This window comes from Thalassophryne amazonica, chromosome 11, assembly GCF_902500255.1.
Source record: "Thalassophryne amazonica chromosome 11, fThaAma1.1, whole genome shotgun sequence".
NCBI lineage: Eukaryota > Metazoa > Chordata > Actinopteri > Batrachoidiformes > Batrachoididae > Thalassophryne > Thalassophryne amazonica.
Genome location: NC_047113.1, coordinates 71,452,090 through 71,464,702, shown reverse-complemented (window position 1 = coordinate 71,464,702; position 12,613 = coordinate 71,452,090). Strand labels below are relative to the sequence as shown.

The 12,613-nt window shown below is 41.8% G+C and overlaps 1 protein-coding gene across 1 annotated transcript in view; it reads right to left on the bottom strand.

The window, feature by feature from the left end:
- The window catches only part of egf (epidermal growth factor), a 54,293-nt gene that overhangs the window by 16,017 nt on the left and 25,663 nt on the right, over positions 1–12,613 (bottom strand). Inside the window, exons 9-14 of the mRNA XM_034180957.1 lie at positions 10,910–11,046; positions 10,395–10,543; positions 7,918–8,022; positions 7,087–7,310; positions 3,032–3,199; positions 816–984 (exon numbers count right to left, since the gene is read on the bottom strand). Coding sequence (XP_034036848.1) covers positions 816–984; positions 3,032–3,199; positions 7,087–7,310; positions 7,918–8,022; positions 10,395–10,543; positions 10,910–11,046 — 952 coding nt within the window. The remainder of the gene's footprint in view (positions 1–815; positions 985–3,031; positions 3,200–7,086; positions 7,311–7,917; positions 8,023–10,394; positions 10,544–10,909; positions 11,047–12,613) is intronic.

Below are 12,613 nucleotides of genomic sequence, written 5' to 3'. Positions count from 1 at the left end.
ATGTAATCGTTTCGGTATTGATTTCGAACACCAATACTGGCCCTGGATAAATGGCTGTATAATGTTATTGTACGAAGTTATCGTTAGAAGTGTCTGGTAGCATGGAGAGGATGTTTACAGAGGAAAACGTGCACGTTTACCTCACTAAATGTGCATAAACCTTTTAAAACCACTGATTATACAGTTAGCAGCTTACCTTCACCTCCAATCCATTCTGTTCTGTAAGACCCAACAATCAACATGTAATGATTCAGTGTAGCGCAGCGCCACTGACTGGACTGGAGGGTTAGGTAAGTGGCTAACTGTATAATCAGCTGTTTTTTAAAAAAGTTTTTCTTTATATTTAGTGAGGTAAATATGACCATGCTTATCTCTGTAGTAATTATATTTTTAGCTGTTCAGAGGGTATATAGGGAGAAGGATGCTGAGGATGGAGCCACCAGGCAGGAGGAGAAGAGGGAGGCCAAAGAGGAGGTTTATGGATGTGCTGAGTGAGGACATGCAGGTGGTTGGTGTGACAGAGGAAGATACAGAGGACAGGGTGAGATGGAAACGATTGATTTGTTGTGGCGACCTCTAACAGGAACAGCCAAAAGACAAAGAAGAAGATGCAGCATGAAGCACTTTTACTTGTTCCATATGCTAGTGTTATGTAGCCAGTTAGCCCATGAACGTTTCCATTTTAAATCAGTACTGCACCAGTTAAATAATTTTTTTGTCCTGAGTGAAAAGAATATCCCCAAAATATCTAAAAATAGAGCCCAGGCTGCAAAATGTCAGTTCAATGTTACATTTGCAGACAGTTTCATAGTTACTTGCAGGCATAAGACTCCATTTCCGGAAAGTAGACGCAGACGCCCTGATAGAGGCAGTAGGAGTCATGGGTCGAAGGGCAACTCGCCAATGAGTTACTGTTGAGCAGCTTCATGTCGACATCAGCGTGGCTGCTGGTTGTCGCCCATGGCGCTCTGTTCTTCACTGCGGCTGAGAGGAAGAATTAGACGACATGTGACTGATTTGAAACACACCAACATAAGGCTGCCTGTTGAAGCGTCCAGGCAGCAGTTGTAGCTGCACTGCCTCTCCTGATATGTGCAACTCCTTCAGAGTTGTCGTGGTCACACGTGGGCACTTAATGTTGGAAAACAACCAACTCCCACCAGATTTAACACTTAATGTTAGATTTAACTGAACTTCATAAGATGTGACATTTGAAATCAACTCTCAACCTTTGCGTTGCTTTGACCTGGTTGTAAAGCAATTTGGCAACCAGTTTTCCAGTTATTTTTGGACTCTTAAAAACAGGGTTTTTCCACATAAAAAGTGCTGCAATCTGCTACTATAAGCAAGAGGTTGGTCATTGTCATGTTCCAAAGTTCTTGAAATGGTGAAATATCTCCACCTGGTGGACATTTCCCATAAATGCAGGTACAATAGAATTTTGCCAATAGACTGTAATTAACTTACACTTTATTCTGACTTTCTGCACTTTGTTGGATTAATTTTCATTATTTACTTTCAGCTACAGAGGACTGTATGAATAGATGTTGCTCAGCTGTGATTTTGTTATTTACTGTGTTTTCCAGGCTTTAAGTCACTTTTTATAAACTAGTTTAGGAGGCCCTGTGATGTATATTCTGAAGTTACTTATTTCTCCAAAGACAGGTGTAACATACACAAAAATCATGCTTCAGTACATTTTCAAACATGACATTGTATTGATGCAGCATAGCTAAAATGTACATAATAACTGTCCAGTTTGTGATAAAAACATAATTGTGTACATATATACTCATATGCAAAGTTATGCCATATAAATTGGATACTGAGTTATCATGAAATTTCAATATATCACCCATGGCAGCTGTCAAAATTAATATTAAAAAGTGCTCCAATCATATTGAAAATATACCACATTATTTGTCTGATCATAAAGATTCCAAAAAGATATAGTTTGGACTATCAATGAAAATATGTTGTGGAGTTACAGGGTAAAAACAGCAAAAATCGTGTCAAGGGTCAATTTTAGTTTGTATAGGGGTCAAAAATTAATGTGATGCAAATTATTGGTTGAGTTAATTGGGTTTTTAAAAGGAGTAGTTTGCACCATCTGTCATGCTTAGTTATGTTACAAGGTAACATATGTCACTTGTCATAGAATCCAATGGACGTTGACCTTGTTTGACCTTTTACTTTGGAGACCAAACATTCACTAGAGTCAAAACTATTCCATTTATTAATCCTATTAGCTCATCCAATAATTTACATCACTTTTTACCAAAATTGGAGCAACTTTAATTTTTGACCCCTGTACAAACTGAAATTGACCTTTGACACACATTTTTGCTGTTTTTACCCAGTAACATTCAGTCATAGATAGTCCAAACTATACTTTTTTTGGAATCGTTATGATCAGACAAATAATGTGGTACACCTTTCAATATGACTGGAGCATTTATACATTTTGACCCCCGTGTAATTCTTCATTGACCTCTGTAGGTCTTTAGAGGTCAGCATCAGGATGCCTCAACATCTGAAAATAAACATTGGTTAATTGGTTAGAACATGTGTGTCAAATTTGGTGCTTTTATGACGAAATGAACAGTAGGTTAGCTGTGGCGCCCCACTACTGAACATATTTAGCATGTGTTGTATCTGTGAGTGTGTGACTGAACACGCTTTCCAGATTGTTACAAAATTCTTTTCTTGAATTCTCATGAAATACATGTTTCCAAAATATGAGAAAATTTCCAGCAAAATGATGTGTGGATGATAGTCAATCCCAGAATTACCCTTAAAGGGTTTGTTTTGGCAGATGCCAAGGTCATTGGGGCCAAAGGTCAAATATAAACTTATATGAATAAAAATGTAGGTTTTATTGGGTTGAAAATCTGGTTCTGTCATTTTCTGTTGGTACAGGATGTTTCTTTCAACAAATGTTTGTGTCACATATTTTGAAGGGCAGTGTATCTATTTTAATATTAAAAATACCAAATGCATGACAACATAACCCGTGTTTACGTCTCTCTACCTGGTTTAGCGAGAGGATGAACCACCACAACGGATGCTGGTCGGATCATGTTGCCGTGGATACGTTGCAGTTTCTTCCCTGTCCGCTTGTGGAAGCTCCTCAGCTGATTTTGGTCCCAGTCAGATACCCACAGTCTGTCTTCAAATACTGCAAGGTCAAAAGGTCGCCCTGGACCAATCAGAATGCAGGAAAGGAAGATGGGAGTTGGAGATGGAGAAGTGTGCAGAAACACCATCTGCTGCTGACTAATCCCAGGTGAGAGCTGTAAACACAGACTGTTTAATAGTGACAAAGGGGATTTCAGCTCATTGGAAACATGAATGATATTTAGCCTCGTCCCAGTAGTTTCAGCATTTTCAGTGGGCAGAGCTCCTTGTGGGATTTGTTTCTGTGACAGCAATAAACAGCTTCTAATGTATATTGATTTAAAAGTACTCACCCTCAGCAAGAACCAAGTATCTGCCCCATCTCCTATCACAGATAAGCTTTTTTTGTGATAGATTTGAGTGACAAAGCAGCAAAAATAAACCTGTCCTCCTGTTTGCATGAAAAGCCGCAACAATGATGATACGGTGTCTTTCTGAAAAGTACAGGGATTATTGGACTGCATTTATATAGCGCTTTTCCATCTGCATCAGACGCTCAAAGCGCTTTACAATAATGCCTCACATTCACCCCGATGTCAGGGTGCTGCCATACAAGGCGCACCTTGCCCAAGGGCCCTTAGTGATTTTCCAGTCAGGCAGGGATTTGAGCCCAGGATCTTCTCGTCTCAAGCCCAACACCTTAACCACTAGACCATCACCTCCCCTATCAACGTTAAAACGTTTGGAGCTGGCACACAGAATGACTGGTCTGCTCTGAACAAAGACACTGGATGTGTTTCTATGGCAGCAGCTGATTGCATCCACATACGAGGTCTGTCCGTAAAGTATCGTACCTTTTTATTTTTTTCAAAAACTATATGGATTTCATTCATATGTTTTTACGTCAGACATGCTTGAACCCTCGTGCGCATGCGTGAGTTTTTCCACGCCTGTCGGTGACGTCATTCGCCTGTGAGCACGCCTTGTGGAAGGAGTGGTCCCGCCCCCTCGTCGGATTTTCATTGTCTGGAAATGGCGGAATGAAAAGGACTTTTTTCCATCAGAATTTTTTCAGAAGCTGTTAGAGACTGGCACCTGGAAGCCATTCGAAAAATTTATCTGGCTTTCAGTGAAAATTTTACGGGCTTCACAGAGAATAAGGACTTTAACTACAGGTTTAAGGACCCCTTTAAAGGACGGTCGGTGCGCCGCGCTGCGAGCTGCGACGACGCGGCACAAACCACTGGATCATTTCTAAGCTGATGGCTCTGTGGATACGAGACCGTCGTGTGCTCTTTCTCTGGTTATCACAAGACCTGGACATCAGCCATTTTCTGGCAGATTTCACTTTTAACAAGAGATTTTGTCATGGAAAGCCGCGCGGAGGCTTTGCGCGTCACGACCGATTCGCTGATGAAGCGAGACAAAGGAACACCTCCGTTTCGGCGTGTTAGAGGACAAGTTGGGACATGTCCAGCTCTCCACAAGTTCTTTTATACTCACTCGACTGGTAAGCACTGAAAGCCGAGATAGACATGTCCCAACTTGTCCTCTAACACGCCGAAACGGAGGTGTTCCTTTGTCTCGCTTCATCAGCGAATCGGTCGTGACGCGCGAAGCCTCCGCGCGGCTTTCCATGACAAAATCTCTTGTTAAAAGTGAAATCTGCCGGAAAATGGCTGATGTCCAGGTCTTGTGATAACCAGAGAAAGAGCACACGACGGTCTCGTATCCACAGAGCCATCAGCTTAGAAATGATCCAGTGGTTTGTGCCGCGTCGTCGCAGCTCGCAGCGCGGCGCACCGACCGTCCTTTAAAGGGGTCCTTAAACCTGTAGTTAAAGTCCTTATTCTCTGTGAAGCCCGTAAAATTTTCACTGAAAGCCAGATAAATTTTTCAAATGGTTTCCAGGTGCCAGTCTCTAACAGCTTCTGAAAAAAATCTGATGGAAAAAAAGTCCTTTTCATTCCGCCATTTCCAGACAATGAAAATCCGACGAGGGGGGCGGGACCACTCCTTCCACAAGGTGTGCTCACAGGCGAATGACGTCACCGACAGGCGTGGAAAAACTCACGCATGCGCACGAGGGTTCAAGCATGTCTGACGTAAAAACATATGAATGAAATCCATATAGTTTTTGAAAAAAATAAAAAGGTACGATACTTTACGGACAGACCTCGTATGCACCGTTCTCATTTAGAGCAACTGGAAAAAAAGACACTGGCACCCATTTAAAAAAAACAAAAACAAAAAAACGCTATGGGGACATGGTTCCTTAGTATGCCATTGAGTGTATGGCCAAATGACAACAATGCTGACATTTCAACATGCAAAAGGAAAGAACATTCTTGAAAAATGCACATAAGTCAGTCATTGGTTTAGACTGAATGACTGCCCGATCTTACATGTACAATTACACGGTGACTCAGTGACATGCATGAAGACGCTGAATCATCTGATTAGCTCATACCATAACCATTCATCAGTGTGATGGCACAAATAATCCTGGCTGATAACGGAACAGTCTGTGGCTGCTCGGCCTCCCTCGTTTACATACATACGCTTCGGAATTCATCAGCACTCACGTCATCAATAAACACCCGTGACCCAGTTCTTCTGGCAGCGGTACATGCCCTAACCATAACACTGCCTCCACCGTGCTTAACAGATGATGTGATATATTTCTGATGACGGACTGTTCTTTTTCTTCTCCTCACATCATTCTGCTCCAAGTTAATCTTTGTTTGGTTTGACTAAAAATTATTTTGCTCAGGAGCCATAACCTGCATATTTTTCTTCTCTGCCAAAGGCTGATTAGCTCCTTTTGCGTCTCTGTTAGCTCTTGATTGGTTGAGCACACTTTTTTAATTGCTCACGGACTCTGAAAATGAAATGATCGTGCATATAAATGGCTTTAATTCCCATGTAGTTAATGCAATATTTTTGTTAATCCCCTCGAATTAAAGATGAAAGTCTGAAAGTGCGTCTTGGTGGCTTCGTTTTGAATCTGAAGTGGTGGTGTGGAGTTAAAAATAGAAAAACTGTGATGTACTGGACTGTTTCGAAAACCGGTGTTGCCAACCGAACGGTCTCCCCCCTAAATATCGCTCCCCCCTGCCTTCACTGCGTATGCGTCATTTCAGAGTGTCAGCAGCGATTCACCAATTATTGCCGTGTTTCTGCTTAAAACTGACTTTAGAATGATTTAAGAGCTTTTACTTTGTCATCTGATGGTTAATAATCACATTATTCCCTTTGATCGCTTTGGGTGTAGAGAGTCAGACTCAGAGAGTCAGACTCGGACGCGCTGATGTCACGCTCTGATCGCTCCCCCGCCTTTTATGATGAAATAATGCTGAATTTATGTGGAAATTATTGTTGTACAAAAGCTTCAGATATCTGTCGCTGAGACAGATGATGACTGGAGTGCAGTTTGAAGCAGAAACGAGGTGGTACCAGCATTGGTTGACATTTTTTGGGCTCATGTTCTGGTTGCATCAGTTAAATGGGAAACTTGCTGGGTTTTGGTCAACATCAACAAACTGCTGTTCTGGGAAGAAGGGAAGGCCTTGTTTTGTCGTTGTTGTACATTAGAGCCAAACCGATATGGACACAATTAACCAGCAGCAGCAGTGAGTGGCCACAGTCCAGTGTCCAGGGACCAACTCCAGATTTAGACATGGAGCCTCGGTCAGAGGCAGAGATAGGAGCAGAACCTAATGCGTAAGAAACCGAAATGCTGGGACAAACCCACACAGACACGGGGAGAACATGCAAACTCCAAACGGAAAGGAACTGGGTATGGGTGAAACCGACCTCAAGACCTTCTGGTGTTGAAGCAAAAATACTAACCACCAATATCATGATTAGATTTTATTTATTCATGGGGGTATTTTTATTATGTTTTTGTCTGTCCAGCGCCTCTCTGTGTGTGTGTATCCACATGCGTATGCACCACACCAGCCTCACCTACTTGGTTCTCTAAGAGGATCCGACGGTCTGAGCCATCCAGGGCAGTGGTCTCCACCCGCCCTGTACTCTGGTCACACCAGAACAGACGATCTTCTGTGAAATCTATGGTCAGGCCGCTGGGTGACTTGAGGTTGGCTCTAGCAATGACCACACGGTCTTTACCTTCCAGGGAGGCAGTTTCCACCACAGGCTGGACACCTATGTCAGTCCAGTAGATCTTCCTTAAAAAGTTCAAAAGAAGAGAAGTTTAAATGAGCATGTCCTCATGTCAGAGTAAGATTCTCAGTGCTTTTTATTTTCATAAATGTCACACTTCTGCCACATCAAAGCATTGTTTATTGTAAGTGAAGGTTATATTTAAGACTCCAACACTAAATATGCACGAAGATGTACAAAAACCTGCTTTGGAATTTATATATTTAAAAAAAAACCTATGATTTAACTGTGGTGTCATTTTTCAATTATATGACATTGAAGATTGAGATTAAAATGAAAAGAAGATATTGAGGTTCAAAAAGCTACATCAGATATTTATTTAAAATGACTGGTTTCTTTTAGGCGAATTGTAAGAGCTGGTTTCAAAGAGAAACCACACCATTGCCCTGTTTGACCTAAATAAGTTCTGGTTTCACTTGTGGTCCACAGTAGAGAATCTTCTAGTCACAGGCTTGGTGAAATGCATGTTATAAACACTTTACTAATATCTACTCTGCTTCTAACACAGTGACCATTGGTACAGGTTCCAACCCCATGTGACCTTTTAATAGGATTTTTTTTTCTTTTAAAGAATCGTTTATTTTCTGAAATATAAGCAACAGAGTTACTCACTTTGCCAGCGGGTGAACAGTGATTCCTCTTGGTTTTTGCAGCCCTTTGCTGACAATAGTTTCCCTCTTTAGTCCACCTGTGGTACTGCAGTCAATCCTTGACTGACTGGAAGACAAAAGTATCCAAAAGTGCAAACACAGTACCACTAGAAGGTAACAACTGCTTAAAAGAAAAAAAATTCAACATTTTTCAGCATAGCCTCTATTATGAGATGTTTTGGGCATCGTTTTTTCACTCAGGACAAATATATATATATACACACTCAACAAAAATATAAACGCAACACTTTTGGTTTTGCTCCCATTTTGTATGAGATGAACTCAAAGATCTAAAACTTTTTCCACATACACAATATCACCATTTCCCTCAAATATTGTTCACAAACCAGTCTAAATCTGTGATAGTGAGCACTTCTCCTTTGCTGAGATAATCCATCCCACCTCACAGGTGTGCCATATCAAGATGCTGATTAGACACCATGATTAGTGCACAGGTGTGCCTTAGACTGTCCACAATAAAAGGCCACTCTGAAAGGTACAGTTTTGTTTATTGGGGGGGGGATACCAGTCAGTATCTCTGGTGTGACCACCATTTGCCTCATGCAGTGCAACACATCTCCTTCGCATAGAGTTGATCAGGTTGTCAATTGTGGCCTGTGGAATGTTGTTCCACTCCTCTTCAATGGCTGTGCGAAGTTGCTGGATATTGGCAGGAACTGGTACACGCTGTCGTATACGCCGGTCTAGAGCATCCCAAACATGCTCAATGGGTGACATGTCCGGTGAGTATGCCGGCCTTGCAAGAACTGGGACATTTTCAGCTTCCAAGACTTGTGTCCAGATCCTTGCGACATGGGGCCGTGCATTATCCTGCTGCAACATGAGGTGATGTTCTTGGATGTATGGCACAACAATGGGCCTCAGGATCTCATCACGGTATCTCTGTGCATTCAAAATGCCATCAATAAAATGCACCTGTGTTCTTCGTCCATAACAGATGCCTGCCCATACCATAACCCCACCGCCACCATGGGCCACTTGATCCACAACATTGACATCAGAAAATCGCTCACCCACACGATACCACACACACTGTCTGCCATCTGCCCTGAACAGTGTGAACCGGGATTCATCCGTGAAGAGAACACCTCTCCAACGTGCCAAACACCAGCGAATGTGAGCATTTGCCCACTCAAGTCGGTTACGACGACGAACTGGAGTCAGGTCGAGACCTCGATGAGGACGACGAGCATGCAGATGAGCTTCCCTGAGACGGTTTCTGACAGAAATTTGTGCAGAAATTCGTTGGTTATGCAAACCGATTGTTTCAGCAGCTGTCCGAGTGGCTGGTCTCAGACGATCTTGGAGGTGAACATGCTGGATGTGGAGGTCCTGGGCTGGTGTGGTTACACGTGGTCTGCGGTTGTGAGGCTGGTTGGATGTACTGCCAAATTCTCTGAAACACCTTTGGAGACGGCTTATGGTAGAGAAATGAACATTCAATACACAAGCAACAGCTCTGGTTGACATTCCTACTGTCAGCATGCTAATTGCATGCTCCCTCAAATCTTGCGACATCTGTGGCATTGTGCTGTGTGATAAAACTGCACCTTTCAGAGTGGCCTTTTATTGTGGGCAGTCTAAGGCACACATGTGCACTAATCATGGTGTCTAATCAGCATCTTGGTATGGCACACCTGTGAGGTGGGATGGATTATCTCAGCAAAGGAGAGGTGCTCACTATCACAGATTTAGACTGGTTTGTGAACAATATTTGAGGGAAATGGTGATATTGTGCATGTGGAAAAAGTTTTAGATCTTTGAGTTCATCTCATACAAAATGGGAGCAAAACCAAAAGTGTTGCGTTTATATTTTTGTTGAGTGTGTGTGTGTGTATATATATATATATATATATATATATATAACACAAACACTTCTGTTAGCAAGCAGAAGCTCATCTGCTAATTAATGTTATTGGACAGTGCAAAAAGTCCAGTCAAGTCTCTTTGCTACATCCACAATACCACAGACCCTCTTTTGGTCCTGGTTGGCAACCACACAGATGGACAGCCAGTCCAGGGCAATAAGAACTCAGAATAAAGAGCTTCTTGTGTTTGGTTGTGCAAAACATTTTTATCCAGAGGTAAATGTGTCCAATGGGGCATTACAAGTTGACTGCTAAGGACACGATCGTTGTGTAAGCCCCAGTAGTTTACTCTGAGTTCTATTGCCCTGTCTAGTTAAGTTCCTTGTTGTTCCAAGCGAAAAGATGACCCCCAAAACATAAAGAAAAGTACAGCCTTGGTTGGAAAAAATGTCAAGCTTCTCTTTAAATTTCACAAAAATGCCAGGACCAAAAGTCCTCGTGTTGTCTTTTAAATATCAGATTTTGTGAGAGTTTCAAAAAAGAGCATTAAAAAGTCAAATCACTTGTTCTCCTACTCAGAAAACACAATGTTAAACCGAACACTGCACACCTTGAATCTGTCCAGTACATCCTTCGGTGGACCCAGTCCACTGCCAGTCCTTCTGGAGAGCCCAAACCCTGTGAGACCAGAACTTCTCTTGGCCCACCATTCAGATCAGTCCGTTCAATTGTCTTCTGGAAAGTACTTGCAAAGTACACCTTGAAAATGCATAACACGAGCAGAAAAAAAGGTACCTAATAAAGCTGCTGTCCATTTGTCTTTTGGTTTTACATATTAACCTTATCCACAGTAAACACTATAGCAAAAAATTCACTTGAAAAATGACAAAGATGAACATTTTTAATGCATGTTTTTTGTTTTACATCCCAACCTTTCAATATGTAAAAATTAATTTATATATCTATATAAAAAAATACACCAGCGCTGTGACAATAACAGCATGTGTCCACGAGGTGTCACTGTAGGTCTGCACCAAAACAGCTTCTGCACACTGCAAGCAGCTTGTTTCAAGGTCCTCCATACTGAATTTAAATCATACTAAAAGATGCAGGACTTCATCTTACATGGTTTTGGACAAGGTCATAGTCCAAAGCTATGAATGCTCCTCTGGGCTCCTCCACAAGGATTTGATCCTTGGTGCCATCAGGGTTAACTCGTCGTACATCCACTAGATCGGCAACAAGTAGATAAGGCTCCTGTCCTGGAGAGTAATAATAGTGTTTTATCGTTTGTGTACCTTGTGTGTATTATACAGGCTATGTTTATGGAAACAATCAGTGGCTTAAAAAAAAATGGAATTGAACAACTCAAAGAAAAAAAATCCTAAAGCCAAAATGTGACCTTATGAAAATATGTATTCACGTAAGATACGTTTTGTTTTTCTGAAAGTTGTCCTGAAATTTCATATGATCTGCAGGTGCCTCAATATACGCTATTCTGCTAACTATATATATATATATATATATATATACCGTATTTTCCGGACTATAAGTCGCACCGGAGTATAAGTCGCACCAGCCACTTTATCCATTATAAAGAAAAATAAACCATAGATAAGTCGCACTGGAGTATAAGTCGCATGGACATACAGGTATGTTAACTTAACATGAAAGTTCAGATGATAATATTATGATATTATGATGATAATATCTGCACATTGTTCGAGCACCCATGTGCGGACTCGCTCCTCTAGGTTTTAGCCTGCGATTAGCTTTTTTTGTTTTTTTCATGGTGGTTAGAGTAACCTCCGCTTTCCTCAAGTTTCTCACTCACTCCAAACTCTCTCTCTGCTGCTCGATTACTGTTTTCGGATGCATATTTCACCAGTCGCAACTTGTAATCTGCAGAGTATGCTTTTCTTTTTGGTGGCATTTTTTTCTGGCCTTCTCCATTGTCTTGTTATCAGTAATGTTGAAATTTTAATTTTTCTATGGTAGTCAGAAGTCGCAGGAACAGTCACACAAGCCTTGAGCGCCCTCTCGTGAGCTGCATTTTACCTATGGATATGTTTGCATTTTGCGGACCACATTGCGAGCCGAACCATGCAGCACCTACCTGCGCAGCTCATGACCTCCCTGTGGTGTCGAAGCCAGCTCCTTCCAAGTGCAGATTCTAATCCTCTGCCGTCGCTCACCCAGTGCTCCCACACAGCTCTGAGCATCAACTCTGCTCACACTGATATTCAAGGGTTGAAGCTGTTTTGTTAGCCCTCCCGGAATAAGCACCGTATTCGTCTGCTTCACACGCTGTTTCACAATCATTGTCTGGGTGAAGTGAGGAATACGCGTCCAATGTTCTGTTCTCTGATTGGTTATCGCGACCAGCGTGACCTATAGGACGGCTGCCATACTACAGTGCCCATGATGCATTGCATTTCCGGCCATTTTAAAACATAGAGCGACTCTGTCACGTAAAATTGTTTTATTACGGTAAATTAATTGAGAATCTACCGGTATATTTTTCATTTATAAGTCGCTCTGGAGTATAGGTCGCACCCCCTGCCAAAACATGTAACAAAGTGCGACTTATAGTCCGGAAAATACGGTATATATATATATATATATATATATATATTTTTTTTTTTTTTTCTTTTAAGTTGATGTGATGTTAAAAGATGTGCCAGTCGGTCACATCTTCCACAGAGGCAACTGCCAGGTTTAGTCTGGGAGCGTGCACTGCTGCCATGCATTCACCATGCTACGTAAGAGTCCTGGGTTCTGGATCACATCAACCCAATCAGACAACCAGTCCATCCTCACCTCCTGAAC